Raw genomic sequence first — 26,934 nt, 5'->3', positions numbered from 1 at the left:
CAGATAACCAGCGAAGAGGAGGAAGAATCTAAAACAAAAGAGGGCAGGCCATCATAAACAGAATGCAGTGCTGCTTCAGAGAAGATTCAAGAGGCTCTGTGCTTGAATCCACAGTACCTTCCAATTAGATCAAAACCATCCTCTCAGGGTGGGAATCTCTGGGTTCTTATGAGTGCATTTCATTATAAAACCATAACAATCTCTTCTCCAGTATTTCTTAATCTAATAATATACTGATCTAAAAAGCTAAAAGTGTGTGTGTGTGGGGCGGGGGGGGGAGGGGGGCAGCTAGTGGGAGAAGGTCAACACAGGAGAAAGATAAAAAACTATATTCTGAGATTTTAAACTCTGCTTCTTTGGAATTGTTGATACATAAAGGAACCAATGAATAACTCCTGTAATAGACAGGCTTCTAAGATGGGCCCCCAGATTTCCTGCTCCTGTGAGATGCATGCCCTGTATAACGGCCAAGGCGGTAAATGCCATGGATTAGGTTATATTGTATGACACAGACCACCTTGGGAAAGGGGGAGATTATCTGGGTGGGCTTGACCTAACCATGAGTCCTTTAAAAGCAAAGAATTTCCTTTGGCTGCTCACAGGAGAGGTAGTCAGAGATTTGAAACACGACAAGAACATAACTCATGTTTGTGGCTTAAAGATTGAGGAGATCACATGGCAAGGAATGGGAGGAGGAACTTCTAGGGGCTGACCATGGCTGACAGCCAGAAAGGTAGTGAGAACCTATAACCTGTACTGTAGTTCTATAACCATAAGGAGCTGAATTCTGCCAAAAGCAAGAATGAGCAGATTTTTCTCTAAAGCATCCAGATGAGAACTCACTTTTGTCAACAACTTGATTTCAGCCTTGTGATGTCATGAGCAGAGAGCTCAGCCACACCATAATGAACTTTGACTTAGGATTCTGAGCTAATAAGTGAGTGTTGTTTTAAGCTGCTAAATTTGTGGTAATTTGTTACACAGCAATTAAAAAATTAACACAGGTTTTAGTACCTACAAGTAAAATGCTGCCAAGACAAATCTAGAAACATGTGGAAGTGGCTTTGGAATTGGGGTCTGAGGAGATGCTGGAAGAATCCGAGGAGCATGATTAAAACAAGACTAGAAGGCCTTGAACAGACTGCTAATAGAAATACAAACGGTAGAGATGCGACTGGTGAGGACTCAGAAAAATTCAGCGAATGTATTATTGGAAACTAGGGATAGGAAGATCACAGTAATGTGGTGGGAGAAAGTCTAGGGAAATTCTGACCTGTGGGTAGGTGAAAAGCTGTCCTAAGTAATGAACTTCATGTGTGATGAACTGAAAACAGTTTCTAAGGTGTGTGTACCTTCTAGGTGATCTTAATCTATCCAATATAATTTATGTGCCATTAATATGCTAATACTAATTAATATCTCCTGACTAGACTTCTCTCTTGAACTGCAGACTCACATATCTCACTGCTTCAAATCCGATATGCCCAAAATGTATTCTTGTTTTAACTTCCAAACCTACTCTGGAGTTAAGAGATTATTGCAGACAGCATCAGATGGAGAAAAGGCTGAGTGTGCTAATATAAAACTCTTTGTTATAACCTCAAAAAGATGAAAAGATTAGAGTGTTCAGTCATATGAAAGACCCTTCCAGGAAATTAATGGTATTTCTTACAGATCTTCTCACACTGGAAGGCCTTTAGGATGTTTAAGGACAGTCTTTTCTTGGCCACCTCAACAGGAAGCCAAAAGAGAGAAGGGATTATCTCAAGAATACCTGTGGGTATGGCATTTGTCTAATGGAGTGAATCCCCATAAATCCACAATAGCTCATTTGGTTCTTGAGAAAATTTTATTAAAAACACTGATTTCTGGTAAGACAAATGTATGTTGTCTAAAACATGCCAGCTTGGACTGAAAGGAACTGAGAAAATATGAAGTGAAAGGAGGCTCATGGATCCACACACACACACACACACACACACACACACACACACCCGCATCCCAATTCTATTGGCAAGAAGCAGGCTACATTCCTCTCACTTCCATCCCCCAATCCAGGCTTGGGAAAAGCTTCCCTTCCCTCCTCATCACCTTACTCATAGAATAGTTATGTCAGCTCCTAGTAAGGCATATTGACAGTAAGACTGTGTGCATACTCCCAGAGGCATCACTAAAGGTCCAAATAGGAAGATCATTCACTCATTAGTCCACTTATTCAATAAGTATGCACCAAGTGCCTTTAATATAACACATAGTACACCCAGTCCTCCATGCAATTGTAAGGTCACTCCACTCAAACAGAAATGGCCCCTTTTCTGGTATCTTTTTAAAGGGATATATTTGCCTGTTCTGCCACAAAGATAATATGCAATTCTTGGTTAGGTCAGTAGATGCTCTTACTATTAGTTCAGGAATTTATTTATTTATTTATTTATTTATTTATTTTATTTTTTTAGCTTCAAACTTTATAAGTAGAACAAAAGGGTTAATAGAGAAAAACTAAAATTATAAAATGAGTTGAACTATATGGAGTTTGCTATTAGTTAAATTAAGTGTAACTATATACAGTAAATAAAATATATCTGCACATATGCATAGTAAGTGCAAATGAATATATCTGTGTAGTATGTACACTTACACCCATAATTATTGTGTGACTCTCCTACCTCTCTTAGTGAGGATTGATGAAGGCATGAACTTGAGGAGGATCACAAGAAAACTTTGACCTCAGTCATTTATTCCCGGCCATCCTCCTCTCTTATTTCCTGGTCTTGTATTATAAAACTATACTTTGGTCATCTATACTCACACCAAACCATGCTGATCTGATGGCTTCCTAGTGTGAATGCTCCTATACCAATAAAGGTCATTAGTTTTGACACATTTGATCAAAGTTTAGGCCTTAGAGTATAAACTTTTTGCACTGATTCCAATAAGGTTCATCATCTCTCTTTTTACTAATTTTTTTTTTCTTTTTTGCTTGGGCCTTTAATTGCTATTGTGTGCATTTGTGCACCCTAGGAGCTGCAGGATATGAAACTGTCTTCTGCAATTTCCTTCAAATACTTTTGATGAATTGGCTTTCACTTCATGGAATGAATGCCTTGCTATTGCAGAGGGAGGGTGCCTAGATCTTGGGAACGTAGTGGGAGAAAGGACCTTTTTAATCAGAACTCTGCTTGGAAAGCATCCCTGTCAGAAAGGCCCTTCAGAAATGGGACCATCTGGTCCAGACCATGGTCTGTTTCCTCCAATTCCTTTGCCCTCATGCTGCTCCTTCTCAACCTTGAGTAAAGTAAAAGGGTGTGTGTGTGTGTGTGTGTGTGTGTGTGTGTGTGTGTGTGTGTATGTGTGTAAGAGAGAGGGGGTTAGGGAAGGGAGAGAGATACCTAACTGGAACCCATTTAGATTAACTCAACTCAAGGTATAAATGTTGTCAATTTATATAATACTAGTGGCCTGTTGCAGGAAGATTCCTGCAAGAATAGGGCTTCCTATGGCCTGAGCGAAGCAGAGAAGGGAGCAAAGCCTGCTGAGGTGGGGTTCCCTCCTGCCCCTGCACTTTCTATCTTGCTGCTGCTGCCCCGCTTTCTGCTTTCCCTCCCTCTTCCTTCTATGTTGTCTTTAGTCTTCTCTCGGCACCTATGTATGCAAATTATTGTAACTACAATCTTTGTTGGGTTAATTTGCATACTCACTCTGATTAGCTGGTGGGTGTAGCAGAATGATGGTCAATTTATTTTTATTTTTTTATTTTTTATCTTTTTAAATATATTTTATTGATTTTGTACAGAGAGGAAGAGAGAGGGATAGAGAGTTAGAAACATCGATGAGAGAGAATCATCGATCAGCTGCCTCTTGCACACCCCCTACTGGGGATATGCCCGCAACCAAGGTACATGCCCTTGACCAGAATCAAACCTGGGACCTTTCAGTCCCCAAGCCGACGCTCTATCCATTGAGCCAAACCGGTTTCGGCGTGATGGTCAATTTACATGTTTCTCTTTTATTAGTGTAGATATCACTGGGGACCTACTGAACTGTGAACACAAAAAAACACTAGCAGTACTCAGTAATGCAGTCACATCCAGATGATCTAAAATTGGCTTACAACACTTTTTCATAAAATGGAGAATATTGAATACAAGAACTCTCATAGACTCCGTGGACCCTGAAAATATGTCTCTGAACCTTTATGAACAGTTTGACCTTTGCTCTAACATCCACCCATCCAAATCTCTCACTATAAGCATCCTCTTTGCAAAGGAACCACCTGCCACTGGAGTGAAGTATCCCCATCTAACTGAGGACCAATCTGTTGAATTGCTTCCTATCCTCAGTTTTGAGGCTCTCTCAACTACTCACTCCTAGAAATGTGATCTTGCAGTCAAAGTTTAACAGGGTGGTTTTCTTTTAATTATTGGTCTTTTTTGGGAATCTGATTAAATACTCCAAACATGGGAGCTATGAAACCTAATGAGTAAATTAACTATCAGAATTTTATAATGATCCAAATCAGAAGATAATGTATATTTTATGTAGAAATAATTCCAAAAACAAACTGTGGGTTTGTACTTTATTTTCTGAATATTTAATATCAGTCATCTGATTAATATTATATGAGTAAAGAAATTAGTGTAGTATGGGAGGTTTAATTGTCCAAGAGATCATATAATTTTTAAATATTCATAATGTTTCTTGTTTTGCTATTAAAATTTGGAAATGAATATTAATAGAAGCTTATTAACTAATTCTAACCTTACATATGAGACTGAACGTAGGGTCAGTTCTAAGTATATGAGTCAGTAAGTGGCAGAAAGGCAGATGGTAGTCCAAGAAGCTCACTTTTCTGGTTTCAACTGTCTTTTAAAAGTGAAATTTCCACCCAGCCAGTGTAGTTCAGTGGTTGAGCATCAACCCCTGAACCAGGAGGTCAAGGTTTGATTCCAGTCAGGACACATGCCCTGGTTGCAGGCTCGATCCCCAGGAGGGGGCATGCAGGAGGCAGCCAATTGATGATTTTCTGTCATTTAGTTCCACTCTAATTGAACTGTAAGAAACTGGATCATTATAATTTGATAGATTTTCTATTTCTCTCTCCCACTCCCTTCCTCTCTCTGAAATCAATAAAAACATATATATATATTTTTTAAATAGTGAAATTTCCATTGGAACTTTTTTTTTTTCAAAGTAGAAAAGCTGATGACAGGACAGGTTTTTTTCTTTTTCTTTTTTTGTTCTTTCTTTTTAAAATTAAATTTATTGGGGTGACATTGGTCAATAAGAGCATACATGTTTTGAGTGTACATTTCTATGATACATGATCTGTATATTACATTGTGTGCCCACCACCCATAGTCAAATCTTCTCTTGTCACCATATACTTGGCCTCCTTTACCCTTTACTACCCCCCTTTACTGTTGTCTGTGTCTATGAGGTTCAGTTTTATGTCCCTCATATGACTGAAATCATGTTTCTTAGCTTTTTCTGACTGACTTATGTCACATACCATAATCGTTGCAAGGTTCATCCATGTTGTTGCAAATGGTAGCATTTCATCTTTTCCTTTGGCTGAATAGTAATCCACAGTATAAATGTACCACAACTTCTTTATCCAATCTTTTATCAAAGGATGCTTTGGTTGTCTCCATGTTTTGCCCACCATGAATAAAGCTGCAAAGAACATAGGGAAACCTGTATCTTTGAAATTAAATGTTTTTGAGTTTTTTAGGTAGAAACCCTGAAAAGGGATTGCTGGGTCATATGGTAACTCTGTTAGCAATTTTTTGAGGAAGTGCCATACTGTTTTCCATACTGGCTGTACCAGTTTACATTCCCATCAGTGGTGAATGAGGTTTCTTTTTCTCCACAACTTCTCCAGCACTTATTATTACTTACCTTGTTGATAATAGCTATTCTAACAGGTGTGGGAATGGTATTTCATTGTGGTTTTGACTTCCATTTCTCTAATAGCTAGTGAGGTTGGACATCTTTTCATATATTTGTTTGCCATTTGTATGTCTTCTTGAGAGAGGTTTTTTTCTTTTTTCTTTTTAAGTTAAAAAAGTCAGATGGAGGGAAGGGAAAAAACCCTCTGAATGATCAAGAGCTAGATATATTTGTTTTCCTATAAAATATTTCCCAATAGACAACTAAAGAAGAAAAGTCTTAAAAATTAACTCCAGATGTCAATTTTGGGTTATATTTTCTGGGTGGACATTCATTATCTATGGTGATTTAATTTTATGGAGTGCTTGCTATGTGCAGGTCACTGCTCTATGTTCATTTTATCTTCTTAACTACTCTAAGGGGTGTGTACTAGCATGATCTTCATTTTATAAATGAAGAAACAGAGATACAAAGAATGTATATATTTCCCCCCAAGTAATATATCCATTAAGAGGTGCAGTTAGGATTTGAACTCAGGAGGGCTAATTCTATAGTTCATGATTTTGAACACTGGTATGCTGCCCATCATTATAATTGCTGTTAAGTTTGTGATTAATCAATTTTGAGAAATCCTGGTTTCAAACTATTTGCTATAGTGTCATTTTTATGGCTGTAGTCCTGTCCTACTTTACCTGTTAGTAGATAGATAATTGATACTTTTGACTCTGTAATAGTCTGCTTACTGAGAATATTTTATGTCCTACAGGTGCACACAGTTTCAATGTGTTTGTCTCCTTATTCTTTTTTTTAAATATATATTTTATTGATTTTTTTACAGAGAGGAAGGGAGAGAGATAGAGAGCTAGAAATGTCAATGAGAGAGAAACATCGACCAGCTGCCTCTTGCACACCCCCTACTGGGGATGTGCCTGCAACCAATGTACATGCCCTTGACCGGAATCGAACCAGGGACCTTTCAGTCCACAGACCGAAGCTCTACCACTGAGCCAAACCGGTTTCGGCTGTTTCCTTATTCTTAATATTCTCTCGGGATTTCTCTCCTTGGGTTAATGAACCATTCTAAACTGCAATCATTATAGTTTGATCACAGTTGAAGCATAAATTATAACCGTGTGTTATGGATAGATTAAAAAACACTTTCATTGCCTCCTTAGTGCTGTTCTTTGGTTAAGTAGTAGACAGAAGAAAATATTAATGATTTTGATGTGATTTTATTTTTTACTTATCAATATCTTACTTTACAAGAAGATAATTTCCATAGTCTTCCAATATCACATCTATCAACCTATCAGAATCTGTATCTAGTTCCCATCTCCCTCCATTTGCAACGTATGAATTAAGTGTCTGCACTCCTTTCTAAGGCCAGACCCTTCACTCACACACTGAATCCTGTTCCCTCTCTCCTAGTCAAGGTTATCCCAACGTTCTCCCACCACCATCTCCTCCTTTTTTTCTTCATCTTTCCTACAAATTATTTCCTACTAACCTAAAAATATATCATTATGGCTTGTATTTAAAAAAATAATAATTTCCCTTGACCTCTCCCCCTTAGGAAAATCGCACTATTCTATAGCACATACACACTGTCTCCAACTTCTTTTTGCCCATTCTCTCTTGAGCCATTTTGTCCCTCCCCTCAGCAAAGCTGTGCTTGCCAAGGTCATCATTGATGTTCATGTTACTAAATCCAGGGATAAATTCTCAGTCCTTACCTTACACGAACGTTCAGATGAAAGTGGTTACTGCCTCCTCCTTGGGAGACTTGATATTTGGCTTCTAGAAAGCCAATTCTTTTTGTTCTCTTGTCTCACTGTTTTCTCTTTTTTAATAAACTTGGGTGGATCCTTCTTATCGTTCTAGCTTCTAAATCTGAGAGTGGTCTGGGTACTCAGTCCTCTAAGAATGTATACCTTATAGGTGATCTCAATCAATCCAATGTAATCTATATGCAATGATATGCTGGCTAGTATCAATTAATTTCTCTGGTCTGGACTTCTCTCTTGAACTCTAAACTTACTCATCCCACCGCTTCAAATCTATTTTTGTTTTTCCCTCCAAACCTGTTTCTTCCCCAGTATTTCTTTTCTCAAAAAAAAAAAAAAAAAAAAAAAAAAAAAAAAAAAAAAAGGAAACATGCTCCCAGTATTCAGGCCAAAAACTTTAGTATTATATTTGATTCTTATTCCCACCCGGCCCTGCAAAGCTCATTGTCATGAATAGAAAGCTCTTCCTTTCACATTGGAATGGTTTTAGTAATGTCTTAATATTCCAATTAATTTTTCTGCCTCCTCCTTTTCCATTCCCACCCCCCTCCAGTGTATTTTCCACACAACAGTCACAGTAATGTTTTTAAAAGTCACGGCAGATATGTCACTCCCTACAATCCATTCCATATCTCTTGGATCTCACATCCTACCACTCTTCTCCTCACTCATCCTACTCCAGCCATACCAACCCACTTCCTCCTCCTTGAGTACTCTACCACATCTCTCCTCAGCTTTTGCACTGGCTGTTCCCTCTACTTGGAATCCTCTCCCGGATTTACATAACTCACGCTCTTACCACATTCAGGACTCCACTCAAATGTCATCACAGAGAATGTTCAACCCTAATTACCAAACTTAAAGCAGCATCCCCCTCCCCTGTTACTCTGTTCATTTACCCAATTTTTTTTAAGCACTTATCATCCCCCTGACTTGTATATATCTGTTGACTGCTTTCTCTTCCTCTTCTAGAAAATAAGCACCATTAAAAAAAGGGTTATGTCCATTTTCTTTATTGCTTTATCTCCAATGCCTGGCAAGGCCCTCATTAAATACTGATTGAATGAATGAATTTAATGAACAAGCAGTAGAATGTTCTTCCCTGTTGGAATATGAAAGAAAATATTCCAAAATAGGAGGCCCTAACAAGGTGGGCAACCTTGGACAAGTTACATAGGTTCCATGAGATTTTACCTCCTCAATTGTAAAAGGAGGTATCTGGATTGAATGATTGCTAAAATCACCACAGCTCGAAGAGTCATGATTGAATGACTGAGATTTGATTACTTTTCACTCTCCCTGACATTTCAGGCAGTGAAATACAGCACCCCTCAGTATATATACTTCCTTCTTAATGAATAGTGAAGAGGGAGAAATTAAACAAGATTACAGACAAATTCATTTTAGTAATATCAACATACGACATGATCATTATGTAATATTTCAATGCCCTTGCTGAAAATAGGCCTTACTCCTAAAGAAGACATCAGAATTATTTTGTAATATACCTGACATTTCAATTAAAAGGGAGATAACTAATGTGTTTATTCCATTTCTTGGCTTATCATGTTCTAAGAACCTAAGACTACATCAGAGCAGAAAATAGCTATTACCATTTGAGTAGGCAGCTCTGGCATGAAAAAAGGCTCACATAACTGATGAAATTAAATACCACCTACAAAACATTCATGTTATTTACTTACCCATGTAGACATCCCCTACCTCTAAATAGTTTATAATAAAATGCATTAGTACTGTCATGCTGGGCGTCCTCCCCTTAGGTTGTATCTACACTCCATTCTGCTCTGTGACCAGGGAGTTGTCCTACATGGGTCCCTACCCTCTGGCTCCTGGTCGGGCTCTGTCGAAGTAAGACGTTGGAAATGAGGATAAGGGAGGACAGGGGGGTTGGAAGCATTATGTCCCCAACTCCTTGCCCTGCAGAGTTGTGCTGACTAACTGTGCCCTCTACCAAAGGCCTCAGCTCCTGTCAAGTGGCTCTCCCCACATCAGCCTTTCTGACTCTGCTCTATGGCTCTGAAGCAGCCAGGCTACTGAATGGCTCCTTGTGATTGCCCTGCATTCCAACCCTCCCTTGTCAATTGTCCTCTTATGACATTCTTCTGGACTTATCCTAATTTTGAGTGTTCTATTGGTTTCCTATTAGGAATCATTAAAATAGAAAAACAGTAAGAGAACGAGAGACAAAAAATTAAGAGAATGGGAATATAGTTATGTCCTCAAACCAAGACTAAAAAAGGGTGCTGTAATTGAACATAGTTAAAGTTAAAAGGAAACATTTAGGTCTTGTTTGTGAATAATATATATTTTGAGTATATAGTTAAGAATTATGACCTCCTCCTGAATAAGCCATTAAAGCATTTGAAATAATGACCTGGAAGCAAAGTACAGAAGCCTATATGTTCAAAGATTCAATATTATACAGATTGCTTGAAATCAGACACCATCTTCCTAATAATGCTTTAGTACTAACTTTATACTTTCTATCTACAAACAAGAAATTCTTATTTCATGCTGAGTTATAATAATTCTTGGACTGAAGGAGTAGAAAACATATAATTTAATGGTTGTATAATATTAATCCAAATTTTTAAAAATTAAACTCTGATGTGCTCCAGTATCATAAACATCATGTTTTTAATGAGAAGCAAATTGCTTGAAAGATTACAAAAGTAAGATGAGATATAAAAGTGATCTTAAAACTCTGAAAAAATAGCATAGCATTATTTGACTCACAAATTTCTATAGGGAATAGTTTCTTTGGTTTATCTACACGTTTACTGGCTTTTGGTAAAATGAACAAAATGTGGAACTATGAAAAAGTAACATTCAATACAAATCAGAGATAATAGGAGGAGATGCGGAACAATGAGCACCTGTATTGGTTTTAAGAAAAACAAGCTTTCTCTAAACCCTCAGCTGGAAGTCAAGAGAGAAGCTTTAAATTCAATTCTTATCACTTGCACTGATTCTCATCCCCCTATCAAAAATCACTCAAGAATTCTATAAAGCAATGTGTTTAAAATCTGTCTCAACAAATGTCCCAAAGGGCTAGTTAAATACACTTAGCCTTAACTTTAGTTTGAGTCTTGCAACTCCAATAATTCTTGACACACACTTCCTGTTCCTATTAATTGATGAAAAGTGAAAGGAACTGTCCTTAGGGAAGTGCTTAGTTCAGAGTTTATCATCCTGCATATAAAATTGCTAGCTAGTTCCCATCTACAAGTTTGTTTATTCTTGGACCAGAGACCAGAAGAAGTTTCCACTCAGCTAATGATGATCAATTAAGCCTTATTATGTGTCAGACACAATACAAGGTACCAGGGATAAAAAGATGAATAATGCAGATCAATATGGAAAGTGCTATGCTAAGGGTACATAAATAGTGCCTTGGAAGGTAAACCTAGCTATGTCTGGAGAAGAGGGAGAGGGAGGAAGGCTGAGGAAGCAATACTGAAATTGAATGCTAGCTGGACAGGTGGGTTTTAGCAGGCAACAAGACAGGGAGAGCTTGCCAGGCATATAGTAAATGCCCAAATATCTCAGTAACAATCCAGTGGCAGAGCCTCATGAAAAATAATCAAGGAATACAAGATAGGACAAAGAATGGAAGGTAATAAACCTTAATCAAAGGTCATTGGCGTGCCAAGGACTCTGCTAACATTTTTACTGCAGTGTTCAGAGGAAGATGCAAGAAGATGGCCTTTGTTTTAGTCTTACAGGTAGAGTAAAATTAGCAAGTGAAAGAGGGAAATAAAATTATTCTAACAGAGAAAAATCTCCAAAAGGCAAATAAGCATGCAAGTGCATGGCCGCCATCTCTCTTCTATTTCCATTATCACCCTAGAGACCGTATTCAGTCCTGAACCATCAGATACCATTTTAAGTGGATGTCTCTTTTGTTTAGATCTCCAGCTCTGAATCCTCTCTTGAGCCACCTATCTATACCTTCAGGTGTTTGTATGGAATCTCCACTTGAAGGTCTTATAGTTATATCAACTGTATAGTGTTCAATACTGAACTCCTGATTGTCTTTTTTTCAAACCTCCTCTTCCATCTCAGTATTGGTACTATCATCCAACCAGTTACTCTAGCAAAAATCTAGGCATCATTCTTTTGTTGTTGTTGTTCTTGTTGTTAATTCTCATCTGAGGATATTTTTCCATTGATTTTTAGGGAGAGTAGAAGAGAAAGGGAAAGACACAGAGAAACATCGATGTGAGAGAAACACATCAATTGGTTGTCTCCTGCACAATCCTCAACCAGGGCCCAGCCTGGGGAGGAGCCTGCAACCACAAGGTACAGGCCCTTGATTGGAATCCAACCTGGGGCTCTTTGGTCCACAGGCCGATGCTCTATCTACTGAGACAAACTGGCATGGGCTAGGCACCATTCTTGATTCCTTTTCCTTCAGCCTTCATATCTAATCCCTCAATGAGCATTTGACTCCACTCAAAAGCATATCTCAGATTTGAACACTTTATTTCCTATACTTGATCATAGCCAAGAAGCCAAGAAGTAATCTGACTTTAGTTCCTGAGTGCAAGTGATCATTTTTGCCTTATTGTCTCTGGCTCCTTGTTTTTTCTTCCCTGCTCTACCATTCATTCATCATTCAATAGCCAGAGCTATCTTTTACAAATATCAGCCAGATCAGGTCACTCCTTGCTTTAAGCACTTTGGTAGCTTTTCCGTTTTTCTAGAACTAAATCATTGCCTAATATCAAGTCCCTATTTTAGCTTGCTGATTTAACCTCCAGTCTTAACTCACACCATTTGCTCCAGCTACACTGGCTTCGGCCCAGTAAGGAGTAAATCAAGGGAGAGAGACAGGCAGTTTGACTGACTCATGGTACAGCAATAGATGAGGATACCAGAGAGTAAAGAATGAGAACAATTCGTTCTGAGATGTCAAAAAAAAAAGCCTCAGGTGTGACATACTTCTAGGGCCTGCACAGGACATTGTACCTAATGGCATCAGCGATATCAGGATATTAGGAACCCGGGGTGGGTCCACTTGTAGTCAAGGCATTGTCGACAAAGGATCACTGACTTGTCTCCAAGGCCAGGGCTGGGAGTAAGCAAACACTGGAACCCAGAGCAAAATGCTCTTCAGTATCTGTCCTATTTCAAATTTTAGTTTTGAAGTAGCTTTATTTTCTCTTGATTATGAAAGAAATACATACTCATTGCAAACAATAAAGTAACACAGAAAAGTATAAAGAATAAAATAAAGATCACTTATAAATTCCAGAGGGAGACAACATAGTCACTGTTAATAGAGCCCTGTCTGACACTGATAGAATCCCTGGCCTTAGTTATTAGGGCTCTGAAGTGCACCTGTCAGTCAGTTTTCTCCCTCCCTCGCCTGTCCTCTCTTTCACTCCCATTTGTGGTGCTGCTCCCTTTCTGGCTTCGTCCCTGATCTCCCCAAATTCAGATTTCAATCATTTTTGTAGTGGAATCGCTTTACTTGGAACTCGTCTACTTATTCCTTAAGTGTTGAACGGATGTGGCTGCTGAGGTTGCAGGCTCTGCAGTGGCTGTGGTGCTCTGGATGCTCCTTTTGGTCCTCCCTGGGGTCAGATACTGCATTGCTAGGGAAAATCTGGAAACCTCTGAGCTTTTCACATGCACTTTTCAAAAGAGAAAATGCCACACTGGGGATGGGGCTAACCCATCCTCTAAGGCAGACCCTCTGTGAGTCACTCACTATCATTCACCTGGGAGGTACTCGTTTTTTTACCAGCAAGATCAGTCTCTCAACCCAGACACAACATGGTAGGCCAGAGTCAAATAAACATAAACTTCAACTGCCCCATCAGTGGGAGAGCCCTGAGAGATGGTTTCAGCCCCTGATGATAGCACGTGTTTAATTCTGGTTTTCTCATTCTGCCCTCAGAGAAGGAAAGTGAAGCAGGTCTAACAAAAGCAATGCTTGATAAATTTGTCCTTTGTTTTACCGCCTAAGTCATGCCTGCTCTATATCACAACACGGCTAACTTTTTCTTTTCTTCCTTCCTCCCACCTATCTCCTGCTACTTCCCCAGAAGCATAAAGCTTTCAACATCCTGCTGTCCATTAGCATAAATAAACTCGTGCTTTTAAAGTATAAATAGGCTTGATGCTGTATTTGTTAAAGACTGTATTACCAGAAGGGATAAAAATATTCTTGAGTGGCAGGTAGATCATACACTTCAGAGACAATAACATACCTTTATTGTGGTTCCCTGAAAGTCAATTATTCTAACCATAGATTAAAACCTTAGGTCTCAGCCCAAGTCACATTTCCACTTCAGAAATTGTTAAACCGTACCATGTCTCAGAATGTGACCCTCCGTGTTTTAATTTTTTTTTTTTTCTGTTGCCAATATATTGCAAGCAGATCTAAAAAAATGAAAAGGATGAAGTGCCATTTAAATTCAATTTTTGCTCTATGAGCCAGTGGGTAATGTTGTTATACCTTTCTTCTTGTTTTTATATCTCTGTTGTTAATTTAAATTTTATGTAACATTTACACAACAGATCAGAAAATACTGGGCTAAAAAAGAACAGAACTGGCAAGAAATGGAAATGAGAGATCTTCGGCGTCTAGAAGAATTGAAGAAAATAATGGCTGAACAGTCAGTAAAAGACAGAGAAAGGTAAAAGAAAAAAACTCAATTGTGTGGTGATGGAGATAGTGGATGGGATCTTCTATCCTGTGTTAGGATAAACAGTATCAGTGGGAACACTTTTTATACTAAATATAAACTTACAGTATTTGTATTCACAAATGGCTAACAGATACTTCTGATGTATTTTAAACTCTCAAATTCATACATGAACCACTAATTTTTTATTTTGTTCCTTAGAAAGTTTCCTAGTTAAAACACTAACAGAAGATTCCGTAGTATTTGATTGCCCACTGTGTATGATACTGGCTGCTGCTGTAATTAATATTTTGACCCAGATAGAGGAAAGCAGTATTCAGAGGAGAAGGGAGACCCACTTACTATAGCTGAGACTGGGGAAGACAATGCACAATTATATTGTGCTGTATGGTATTCATTGTAGTATACTTCATTTTTCTATATTTGGATATAGAAAAAAACAAAACAAAACACCCTGAATTTCTTAGAATAATATTTGTTTGTTTTTGAACTGGAAAAAAAAAACCACACAAATGTCGTAGAATAATGTTTGCTTGTTTATTTGTTTTCAAACTAGAAAGGACATTTGAGATCAACTAACCCAACCTCCTCATTCTATGAATGAGTATACTGAGAAATTAAAGTTATTTTCCCAATGTTACTGTATCAATCAGATTCAGTGGAAAAGACAGAGACAACATAGTAATTTGAATAGGAAAAGCTTTCAATAAAGAATTGTTCATTCCAGCAGAAAAATATGTTACATAAAGGGATAAAGAGAACTTTATTTGTTTATTTTTATTTTATTTTTTAAAATTTATCTTTATTGTTGGAAGTATTACAGATGTTCCCATCTACCCCCAAAGAGAACTTTAAAAAGAGAACTTTATCCCAGGGATAAAGGAGGGTTCCCAAGAAAGAAAGAAATTTGGAGGTTTGTTTCCCATCCCTCTCCGTGGTTGGGATTCAGATACCTCATTGTAGAAGGTGTGGTTGTGGCCCGTTGAATGGTGGAGAGGTTCTTGGGGGGTCTCAACAAGATCTTGTGCACAGTCAGCAGGCAAGCAGGAAACCCCCTCCTAGGTGCAGGAGGCCAAAGCTGAAAACCAACCCCTGGTATGTTTGCGAGACTCTGACCATGGGAAGGCCTCTAAAATCTGATGGGCACCTGACCATGAGAAGGCCTCTAAAATATGATGGGCACCTGACCATGAGAAGGCCTCTAAAATCTGATGGGCACCTGATTATGAGGTGACATTGGAACTTCATGGGCACAAGCACCATGGATGTCTCTTACATACGCCACTGGCCACCTCATGGTGGAACAAGAAGGGGTAAACACTGGATCTGGGAAGGAAAACCCGCTTTCTTCTTTAGCGTCCTGCCATCACATTGTATGAGTTGCGAGAGAGAAATAATTACAGGGTTCAGCTCTTGTCCTAGAGCAGACGGGGAAGGGTGGGTTTGGATTTGAGAGACAATAAACTGGTAATTGGCAAAGTTATCTAGTTTTGCTAGCTCCTGAGTGGACTTTCACAAAAGATAAATTAAGGATAGATCTTTCATTTCATAACATAAATCACAATAAATACTCTTTATATTGTAGTTAGTCAATGTAAAAAAAAAATTGCCCGGAACTATGTACTTCCTGTTCAGTTTTGCTGGGAACCTAAAACTGCTCTAAAAAATAAATCAATTTTAAAAATTGCTCCTTAGACTTGTAAATAACTTTGGAGGTTTTACCATTTGATACACAGGGGTTCACTTGTATCTAGGAAGCTTCCGGTGTGATCTGTGGGACAGTCATTGCAGACTCCAATCTCAACATTGGGGAGTGAATCTGGAGTTCCACATAGATGTCAGGAAATCCCTAAGGATTTCCTAGATGAAATTCACATTACTTTCCAGGTATCTCAGGATTTTAGAGTTCAATTTAGTCTATAATAAAGAAAACAGAAAGTAGCAAAGTCCAGGCTCAAGACTAGGAGGTGAAGCAGCCAGTGAGAAACTGAATAAAAAAGCACAAACCAATAGATGAGTGGAAATCAGAAGACAGGCCATATGCCATGGGTCAGAGACAAAAAATCTTAAATAAGTATTTAAAGGCCAAGGCCAAGGCCAAGGTGAGGGTCAAAAGGCTGGCTGGATAGTCTGAAACTATGCCAGGGAAACAAAAGTGAGCCACAGGAATTAAAAGGAGGTGGGAAAAACACAACAGATTCGAGGTCCCAGCAGCTAGGGGACATTTATCTAATAGAATCTTTCCTCATAGCCCGGGGTTTCTTTGATTACTGAGCCATTTTAGTCCTTTGCTTCCTGTCCCAATAATTATCAAGATTAGCTGACTCAGAACTCCAGTTGAAAAGAAGAAAAGGAAAGTCAGATTAATCTGCATTATGTAACAGGATAAAAATAGGCACATTATAACAAAGCAAAAAGATTACTAAGGAGTGGGAACCAGACAAAGGGGGTTTTAGTGTTAAATCTTCCTGAATAGTGGGTGACCTAAGGAAAAGCATTTTTTTCACCTCTACAAGGCTCTGTTTTGTGCTTTGTCAACGTGAACTGGATGATTTCTGTGAGTTAAGGGAGCTATTAACTCTTAAGGGTCTATGATCTGTATGTTCCGCTCACGTGAAATGTTGTAGATTAAGATTATGATGAATCCAATACTTGCATGCCAATGGAAAAATCCGTGAAAAAGGTCATTAAAATATTAGGTTAATATATTAGGAAATAATACTCAGAAAATTGTGGGTGATGTAGTTAAAAGCATAGTCCTCATTCTGCGATTTAGGGAAGTAAAGTTCAGCGTGTAAAAATTGCTGGTGGCTTTTTCTTCTGAACCAAAAGTTATATTTTTTCATAACCATCCTGAAACTAAGAAATTGGTTGATTGGTCTAAATGTTTTTCTCCACTACTGAAATACAATTCACAAATCTCATATTTGATATTATACTTGTAAGCACATTTTTCTCATGTCAGAGTAAAAAGGCTTGACACAGTTTTCAGATTTGTTAAAAATGCACACATACAGCCATGAGGGTTTTGGAAACGTCTGCTCTTTATTGTCTTACTTATAATTCTAAGAAAGTTTCTTGAAAATAATATTCATAAAGTATCACATATATTAGGTTGAACCATAAGCAAATTTCATTTTTTGTGTAAAAAACGGTTAAGTATTCACAATTTCACCTGGTTCAACATAATTTTAAAAAAATAGCAATTCATTTGTTAATTATATTTCCCTTCTCATTCTATTATAAAATATCTTTTGCCTTCATCTTTCTACTGAAATTGTTGCCAGAGTTTTCACTACCCTGCTAATTTCCTGATGCCTTATTTTCATTTCTCAACATGCTGTAGAGGTTAAAAGGGAAGGCTCTAGTCAAGAGTCAGGTTCTTGAGGTTAGAATCCTGGCTCTACCCTTTATAGCTGTATGCCCTTGGCTGAGTCATTTAACTCCTCTGAACTTCAGTTTCTTCTTCTGTACAATGAAGGCATAAATAGTCTATATTTCATAGAATTGTTGCAAGGGATTAAGGAGATATTAAAATTAACATACTTCCTGGAACATAGTAGGTATTCATTAAATATAAGTGATTACTATCAATTGACATTTGAAAACATGATACACCTTCCAACATAAATTTTTCTCAAAATACATAAGCATTTGAAATATTTTAGATACAACATGTAATATGAGAACAGTCTTATAATAAATAAAACATTCAAGTTAAATCAGGAGCAAACTTTCATCAATATCTTCATACAATCTCTTCTGTAGAAATTATTTCTGTTATCAGTTGTTTAATAAATAGGCATATATATATGCCACCTATATATACCTACATAAAAATGAATTTAAGAACAGCAACAAAAACAATATATTTTATGATAACATACCACTCTATTAACTTTGGCTGTTATAACTGGTGACTTAAACAACAGAAATTTATTTTCGCACAGTTCTGGAGGCTAGAAGTCCAAAATCAAGTTGCCAGCATGATTGGCTTCTGGTGAGAACTCTATTCTTGGCATACAGACAGCTGTCTTCTTGCTTTGTGTTCATGCAGTGGGGAGAGAGAAGCAGCTAACTCTTTATGCCTCTTCTGTAAGGGCACTAATCCCTATGGGGGCACATCCTCATAACTTCATCTACACCTAATTCTTTCCCAAAGGCCCTACTTCCAAATACCATTGTACTGGGGGTTAGGACTTCAACGTATGGATTTTGAAGGGACACATTCCATTTACAGTCACCATTTATGGGGGGTGGGGGGAGAGCATATATGTACATACAAATTACCTATTTATTATTAATACTATTTATTGGTTGCTGCTGGCATATAAGGTTTTGTTCCAATTAGAGAAGCTGCTTCCTTCTGGTGGCAAAGTGTTAGAAGTAGAAAATTAGGAAAAGGAAAGACTCCCGAGCCATGCATGGGACACAGCTTGACAAGCACCGGCAGAGCTGGACAGACATCATTCCCCATTTCTACTCCTGGCTGGGCATCACTTTTGCAAAGTACAAAATGATATAGGCTACCCTTGCAAATAGCCTCACTTAATTCTTTCAAAATATTACATGTTATCCATGTTTCTTTTAAAATTTAGCCATCTGGGACTTATTTTCATGAATGATAGAAGCTAAGTGTCTGATTTTCATTTTTAGGCCTAAATTGATAGCAAGTTATCTCAACACCAATTATTTGATGATTCATTCTTACCCACTGATTTGAAATGCCATCTTTATCGTATATTACACTTCTAATTATGCTTTTCTATCCATATGGACTCTTGATTAGATGAAATAAAACCTGATGTATATTTATATTTTCACATGCTATTTTAATTATTCTGTTTGCTATCTGATAGAGCAAGTGTTCACGCATTGTTCTTTTCAAAAATATCTTAATCGGTAATGTGAAATTTCATTAAAAAAATCCTGTTGATTGTTTGCACTGAAAGTTTGTTAAGGAGAACTGATGTATAAACCAAATTTAATCTCTAATCTAGGATCATGCTTCCAGAATAGCTCTTCAGTTCAAATCCTCTTGTAGGTTCTTTAGAAAATTTCATAGCTTTCTGTTGTAGTTTTCTGGTGAAGGCTTGGATATTATTTTGGAATTAGTTAGAAGCAGATTAAAACATTTTTTCTTTTGTACCTCTGTCATAAATAATGTTTGAAGTGGGAAGTGGCAGTGGAGAAGTAGAAGTGACAGGTGTTTATAAAGTATTTAGATTAGGTAAAATATGGTGGTTCATTTCATAGGGGTGGAGTTGGAGCACAGACAAAGAAACATGATCCTGAACCTTACTGAGCTTTTTCTGCCCTTTTGGGTTAAAAGCTTTAGTTATTTTGTTTTCAGTCTCTTTTATTTTCTAATAAATGTATTTGGCTATAGGCTTTTCTTTTCTCTTTATCTTTGTCCACATTATACAAGGTTTAAAATATGTTTTTATTATCTAATTACTAAATTTTTACATTTCACGTTTGATGTCCTAACAATAAATTGGTAGATATTGGGGTGCTTGCCAGAGATGAGGTTGCTGATAGTTTTCATTTTCTACAGCTCTACTTCCCAGGTCAATGCATAAAAAGGTGCAGAAATTCAGCTTGCTTATCGGAAGCGACTAAAACTGCTACTTAAAAAAAAATGTATATATATATAATGTTTTTATTGCTTTTAGAGAGAGAGAAAAGGAGAGGGAGAGGGAGAGGGAGAGAGAGAGAGAGAGAAACATCAATGTAAGAGAAATGTTGATCAGCTGCCTCCTGCATGCCCCTACTGGGGATCAAGCCCACAACCCAGGCATGTGCCCTAACCAGGAATCAAACAGGTGACCCTCTGGTACATGGGACAATGTTCAAACAACTGAGCCATACTAGCCAGGATAACACTACTACTTTTATCACTGAAGACTTTTTTGAAGAATAACTCATATCCTAAATTCCCATTTTAAGTGTACAATTCAATAATTTTTAATAAGTGAATTTAGCAAGTTCATAAGATATGGGACCAATTTATAAAAATCAACTGTTGTGGTTTTTTTTTTTAATCTTAAAAAATATATATTTTAATAGATTTCAGAGAGACAGGGAGAGGGAGAGAAAGATATAGAAACATCAGTGATAAGAGAGAATCATTGATTGACTGCCTCTTACATACCTTCTACTCGGGATTAGCCCACAAACCAGGCATGTGCTCTGACTGGGAATCAACCATAACTTTGTAGTTTATAGGTCAACACTCAACCACTAAGTATGATATCCTATATAATAAAGAGAAAATATGCAATTTGACCATCATGCCCTCACACAAGATGGCCACCACAAGATGGCCAGCAGGAGAGGGCAATTAGGGGCAACTAGGCTTGCAGTTGGGAGAGACTGGGCTGGCAGGAGAGGGCAGTTGGGGGTGATTGAGTTAGTAGGAGAGGAGTTAGGCATTGATCAGGCTGGCAGGGGAGTGAATAGGGGTGATCAGGCTGGCAGGCAGAAGAGGTTAGGGGCAATCAGGCAGGCAGGCAGGCAAGCAGTTGGGAGCCAGAAGTTCCAGATTGTGAGAGGATATCTGACTGTCCACAAGGATCAGGCCTAAACTGGCAGTTGGACATTTCCTGAGGTGTCCCAGATTGGAGAGGGTGCAGGCTGGGCTGAGAGACAATCCCCACCAATGCACGAATTTTGTGAACCGGGCCTCTAGTCAATTATATAAATGACTTTTATTTGTACCAAGGTCAAATATTCATTCACACCACTCCCAAATGTGTGAAGAATATTAACTGATCTCAACTGCCTTATGAACCTCCTTTCTTTAGGATAGTGAGGAAAGATGAGGACTTCTTAAAATCTCTCGAGCTCTTCCATTTTGGGTCATCTCTATCCCTTTGGGGGTAAAGTACAAACTCTCTTCTCAAAGTCAGGCCACCTCATCCAGTGGAAAGGGGAGGCGGCAGCTGGTCAGCCTGCAGGTTCTGACACCCCTGAGGGCCCTCATCACTCTTCACTATATCATCTCATCCCTTTGATCTCAGGGTACAAGGCAGTACTATCCAATAGGAATATTATGCAAATCACTTATGTAATTTTAAATTTTCTAGTAGCCACATTTAAAGAAATAAAGTGTAAAAGGTGAAATTGACTTTAATAATAAATTTTATCAAACCCAATATATTTAGAAAGATCCTTTCCAGTATGCTATCAATACAAAATTATTGAGATATTTTATGTTCTTTTTTCATATGAAGTTTTGAAATCTGTACTTTCAGCACATTTTAACTGGGAGTAGTCACGCTTTAAATGCAGAATAACCTCATGTGGTTAATGGGTAGGGTTTTGGCCAGTGGAGTTATAGGAAACTCTCCCAGTTTTCTGGTGATGGGGGGTGAGTGGCTCCTCCTCCCGCAGATTCTGACTCCCTTCTGGAATTTGATATCACATTTTACATAAATGTTGAACCCTGCTCTTTTCCTCTTCTTGCATCTTTCAGTGTCTTCACTACCCTTGCCGGATGTCTGTGATATCTCTTCTATTGGGATTGGTGTTGGGCCTTATCCAACTCATTGGTAACATAACTGGACCACTTAGTCTTAGGGTGTGGGCCAACATGTGCTCCTGCTAAACCTGCCTCTGGTCCTGAGGTCCCCTCCTCCCAGTCTTACAGCCCTAGTTTTCCCCGCACGGGCCTCCAATTAGACCTGGTGCAAGCTGTGAGGAACAAATGTTTTCTCATATAATTTCTACTAAACACCCCCGCCTGCTTCTGTTTCACAAATGCAGGATTTTCCTGGGAGGCATTTCACACCAGGAAAGTGGGGGACCAGCCCCATGTCCTTGGATGCTCCCTTAGCGATCTCAGTGTTTCTACATAGCCCCCAAGCATCACAGGGAGACCCACTACGGCACAGAAAGTGATGGAGCAGGTGTCTGAGAACTTCGCCTGCTTCTCTTTTCCATTCCAGTGATGGCCAAAGGGAAACAAGATTTCCAGGAGAAATAAAATAAATGAAGTTAATATTTTCAAAATGTCCTTTCCGTGATGTCTATGTCAGGAAAAAGTCTGGAAAGAAACATAGCCCTATGGTAATCGTTTTTGTCTCCAGGTAATGAGATGAAGGATAGTTTTGATTTTCTTTGGTATATTTTTGTATTTCCCAATGAAAAGATATATGTGATAGTGTGAAAAACCCAAGTCATTTTGAAAATAATAAGTAAAACATTTACTTTTCCATTTTCATTGGTTGTTTGAATGTGGGCTTGAAACTGGTAGGCAAAGTGGAAAATAATGTGCAATGTATAAAAGTGAATATACTACTCCACATATAAGAATATTAAAGAGAAGATATTCTTTTCAGGTAACAGAAATCAAAATAGATATAAGAGCATATTATCCTCTTCATTTTTTTTTACCATAATGTTTATAGCTTGTGTTGTCTAATTTCTCTAATTCTATATTCCAGATCCTTTTCTAGCCACCACAACTCCTTGTCATTTGAACTCTTTTTTTAAAAAAAATATATTTTATTGATTTTGTACAGAGAGGAAGGGAGAGAGATAGTTAGAAACATGGATGAGAGAGAGTCATTGATCAGCTGCCTCTTGTACACCCCCTACTGAGGATATGCCCGCAACCAAGGTACATGCCCTTGACCGGAATCAAGCCCGGGACCTTTCAGTCCCCAAGCCGACGCTCTATCCATTGAGCCAAACCGGTTTCGGCCATTTGAACTCTTAAGGGCTCTCCCCTCAGCCTCCTTCCCCACTCACAGCCGGAAGCTGAACTCTCTTCTTTCACAGACAGTGGTTCTCTCCTTCCTTCCATCAGGGTTGTGAATGTAGCTCCCCACAGTCTTCCCAGTGGTGCCTGTCGGGGCCAGTGTCGCAGCCTTAGTCACTGCAGTGTACAGCTCTGTAAGCTGCGATGGTTCTGTGATATTTATGTTTCTTTTGTTTTATATAATTTTAAATATATATATACAGAGTGGAGTATTAGTAGGTTTACAATTGTGAGCACGAAAAACACAGAATTTATTCTTATATTATTTTTTGTATTATTTTCCATGCAAACAACTGTAAACCTACCTTTGCCCCACTCTGTATGTATATTTTCTTTACTGAGCACTTCTTATGTTAAATACACATAGGGAGGAGTAGAAAGCAAGGACATGCAGTGGTCACATCTCATTTTTGTATCTTCTCTTAGCACCATTGCTTCCCATTACCACTGAAAGCTGCAGACTAAATCAGCAGAAATAAGATCACCCTTCCTTGCCCCAAGGCCTCTCTCCTCTTATTGTTATGACATTTTATAAATGCTTGTTAGAATGTTCAATTTGTAACTTTCTGAAGTCCAGCTCTCTTGCAGCTGACGTGTACACTCCTTTCTCTGTACAGTGCGTGTTTTTACAGAGTAAATATGATTGTGGCATTTCAGTTCTATTCATTGTTGTTCCTTGTAAGTTAATAGTATGCCTCTCTCATTTACTGCCTTTGTAATAATTTTAATGTATTTAATTTTTTTTTTCACTATATACTCTAGCTAATAATTTTAAAGATTTCTAAAGGCAAATGTAGTTGGCCAGGAAATTCCTCTGGGTATCATTTCCTAACCAGAAGAAACTGAATGAAGTTGGCCATAACCAACAAAAGGAAGGTATGGGTTGTTAAGAACTTTATTGGTCAATGTTAATGTAATATTAGAGCAGTGGTTCCATTCAATAGAGTCACCTGGGGAGCTGTCTAAAGTCCTGATTCTCAGGCCAGGGACTCCTCCAAGTCAATCAGAATCTCTGGCAATGGGGTTTCTGTAACAATTTTTGAAAATCACTGGGGAATTCTGAAGTGCACTGAAGTTTGAGAACTAGTGTACTAGGGTTCTTTGCATGTTTTCTGCATTATGGGTCTCTAATCACCCATTAAATTCTTGAGAAGATCCCACTTCTCTTTTCTCAATGCTATACTCTCACTGAAATATTTCAGGTAAGTCATCTAAGTGAAACTTTCCATTCATTGGAAGAATTCTAGAAATCCTCTGCAAGGACAAGCCTTGGGTGTCTCTCTCCAAGCTGTGTGTGTGTGTGTGTGTGTGTGTGTGTGTGTGTACACAGTGCACATTTAATGGCGAAAACATTGCTTTCTATAGTAACAAACACTAGTTTTTTTATTGCTTTCCTTTGTTGTAAGACAATCAGCATTTGAAGTTTAAGATGGTGGTGACCATTGGGAAGGAAGACACTGGAACCAGCTGCCTTCCTCGCACCAAATTGGCTTTGTTAATCCAGTGTGTGCTTTTGGGTGCTTGCCAACCGCGTGAATGGACAGTTATTGCATTTTCTAAGTGGTGAAACCAGATGTTTCTCTCTATTTTCCGTGTATTTTCTTACAAATATGCTAAATTCAACATGTTTTATTGGGAGACGTTAAGGGCATTTAAAGTCGGTTCATAGTTTAATCTTTGGGATTTTTAGAGTGCGCTGAGTAAAATGAAGTCAACAGAGACTTTGCAAACATTTGTCATGTTTTTGCCTCTCAGCGGGAGATTTCCCCAAATTAGTGAAAATGCTCTTGTTCATTAAATCTCTGTCAACCAAATCTCCATTCCAAGTGGATGTGCCAAATGATGTCAACCAGGGATTACTGGGAGGCAATAAACAGATATAATTCTCAGTGAGTCTGTCTGTTTTGCCTTTTAAATGAAGTTAGAAATGTTTCACAAATTAACATTAATTTAAAAGATTAATTTAAAAGAACCCCCTGATAGCCAACATACCATCTTTCAAATGTAGAGGTAATTTTGTCAGATAATACTAACAACTTAGAACCTGCTCATCAAGTAGAATATAACTAATTATGGCATGTGTGTGTGTTTTCATGGGTTGAGGCATGATTTTTTTTTTTTTTTGACATAATTGTAGTGGTCCTTGAATGGATTAGAGCTGACAAGCATGATTGACAGAGGGAAGCTAAGAAATTTATGGACAAACAATGTGCAGTTATATTAATGTGAAAATGAACAAGCAAGCGTGTGCCAGTGGGCAGACGGAGCAGCAGCTGGACAGACTAGCTCAGCCGGGCAGACAAGCTCAGCCGAGGTCATCCTCATGGTCTTGGATGACAGCTTACCTCCTGAGGTATGCAAGTCCAGCTTCAGATCTGTGGTCTTTTCTAAACCACATGCAATTAGAGAGGGCCCATTATTTAGTAGATCGGACTGCCTCTACTTTGTTGTCTATGACTTTAATGTTCGATTTTAGAAATCTTAGCTCGTTAAAAAAGCGATTGGACTTCTGTATGCCAGCTTGATCTGTCTGTTGCAGAGATATATATATCCAGCAACCATAACACTGTAACAACGACTGGTTGTTATGACGCCCACTGTTGCCAGCAAACCTGCTGGATTAGGGGGTGGGGCCAGATGGCCAACATCCTGTGGTCCCTTCCCCCAGCCAGCCCCGCCCCTGATTGGCCTGCCCGACCATGATAGGCCTGCAGTCCCTCCCCCTGGCTGGCAATGCCCCTGATCACACCGCCCACCTCAATAGGGGCGGGGCTGGCTGACCAACCTCCTGCAGCCCCTACCCCCAGCTGGCCCTGCTCCTGATCATCCCCCTACCCCAATAGGGGGCGGGGCCCACTGGGCTATCACCCATGGCCCCTCCCCAGCCAGCCCAGCCTTGATCGGGCCCTGATTGGAATGGGCCAGTCAGCCAAACTCTTACCATCTCCTCTTCCCAACAGGCTCAGCCCTGATCTGCCCCGATTTGGGCCGGGCCATCTGGACACCACCTGTGCATGAATTTGTACACTGGGCCTCCAATATATATATACACACACACACACACACACACACACACATGTATACACATATATGTATATATATGTATACATACACACACACACACACACACACACACACACACACACACATATATATATATATATATATATATATATATATATATATATATATATATGCGGCTAAGTGACTGAATGACTGGTCAACCAGTCGCTATGACTTGCACTGACCACCAGAGGGCAGACACTTAATGCAGGAGCTGCCCCTTGGTGGTCAGTGTGCTCCTGGGAGTGCTGTTCAGCTGACCATTGGGTGCCAGAGCAGGCTTCATGGCAGCCTGGAGACTGCAGTGGAGTGGCAGCAAGCCTACCGAGCTGCGGCAGCAGGTGCAGCAGAGTTTGGGGTGAGCAGGGGTGGCAGGCAGGAGTTGCAGGTGGGGTTGGACCGCTGGTTTCGACCTGATCCCTTCAGGCTATGCCAGGGACCCCCACGAATCGATATAAAATGGAATGTCATAACATGTGCGTTTGGTAGGAGCAGGCAATATTCAGATACCCTTTATAAAACATTTTTAATGCAAAACGAGCATGATTGAATCCTTTTAGTGCCCACCACTATTTTTCTTTCACATGTACTAGTTATGTGTCAATGAAGTGACCACAGACGCTGTAATTATAAATGGAACAGCTAGATGCTCTGGTCTTTTCAAGAACCAATTATCTCCTATTTTCTGCCTCAGAAACACAGACTTTTATCTTGGCCCATAATTAGTGCTGCAGATATATTGAAGGTTTCTTTCTGG

General features: G+C 38.8%; 1 protein-coding gene across 1 annotated transcript in view; it reads left to right on the top strand.

The window, feature by feature from the left end:
- Positions 1 to 26,934, top strand: part of CCDC148 (coiled-coil domain containing 148) — a 166,899-nt gene that overhangs the window by 82,952 nt on the left and 57,013 nt on the right. The window contains exon 11 of the mRNA XM_084891466.1: positions 14,223 to 14,341. Within this exon, the coding sequence (XP_084747592.1) occupies positions 14,223 to 14,341 (119 nt within the window). The remainder of the gene's footprint in view (positions 1 to 14,222; positions 14,342 to 26,934) is intronic.

This window comes from Pipistrellus hanaki (genome assembly GCF_964339955.1).
Source record: "Pipistrellus hanaki genome assembly, chromosome: 8".
In the NCBI taxonomy this organism is placed as follows: Eukaryota; Metazoa; Chordata; class Mammalia; order Chiroptera; family Vespertilionidae; genus Pipistrellus; species Pipistrellus hanaki.
This window is presented reverse-complemented; position numbering and strand designations above follow the sequence as displayed.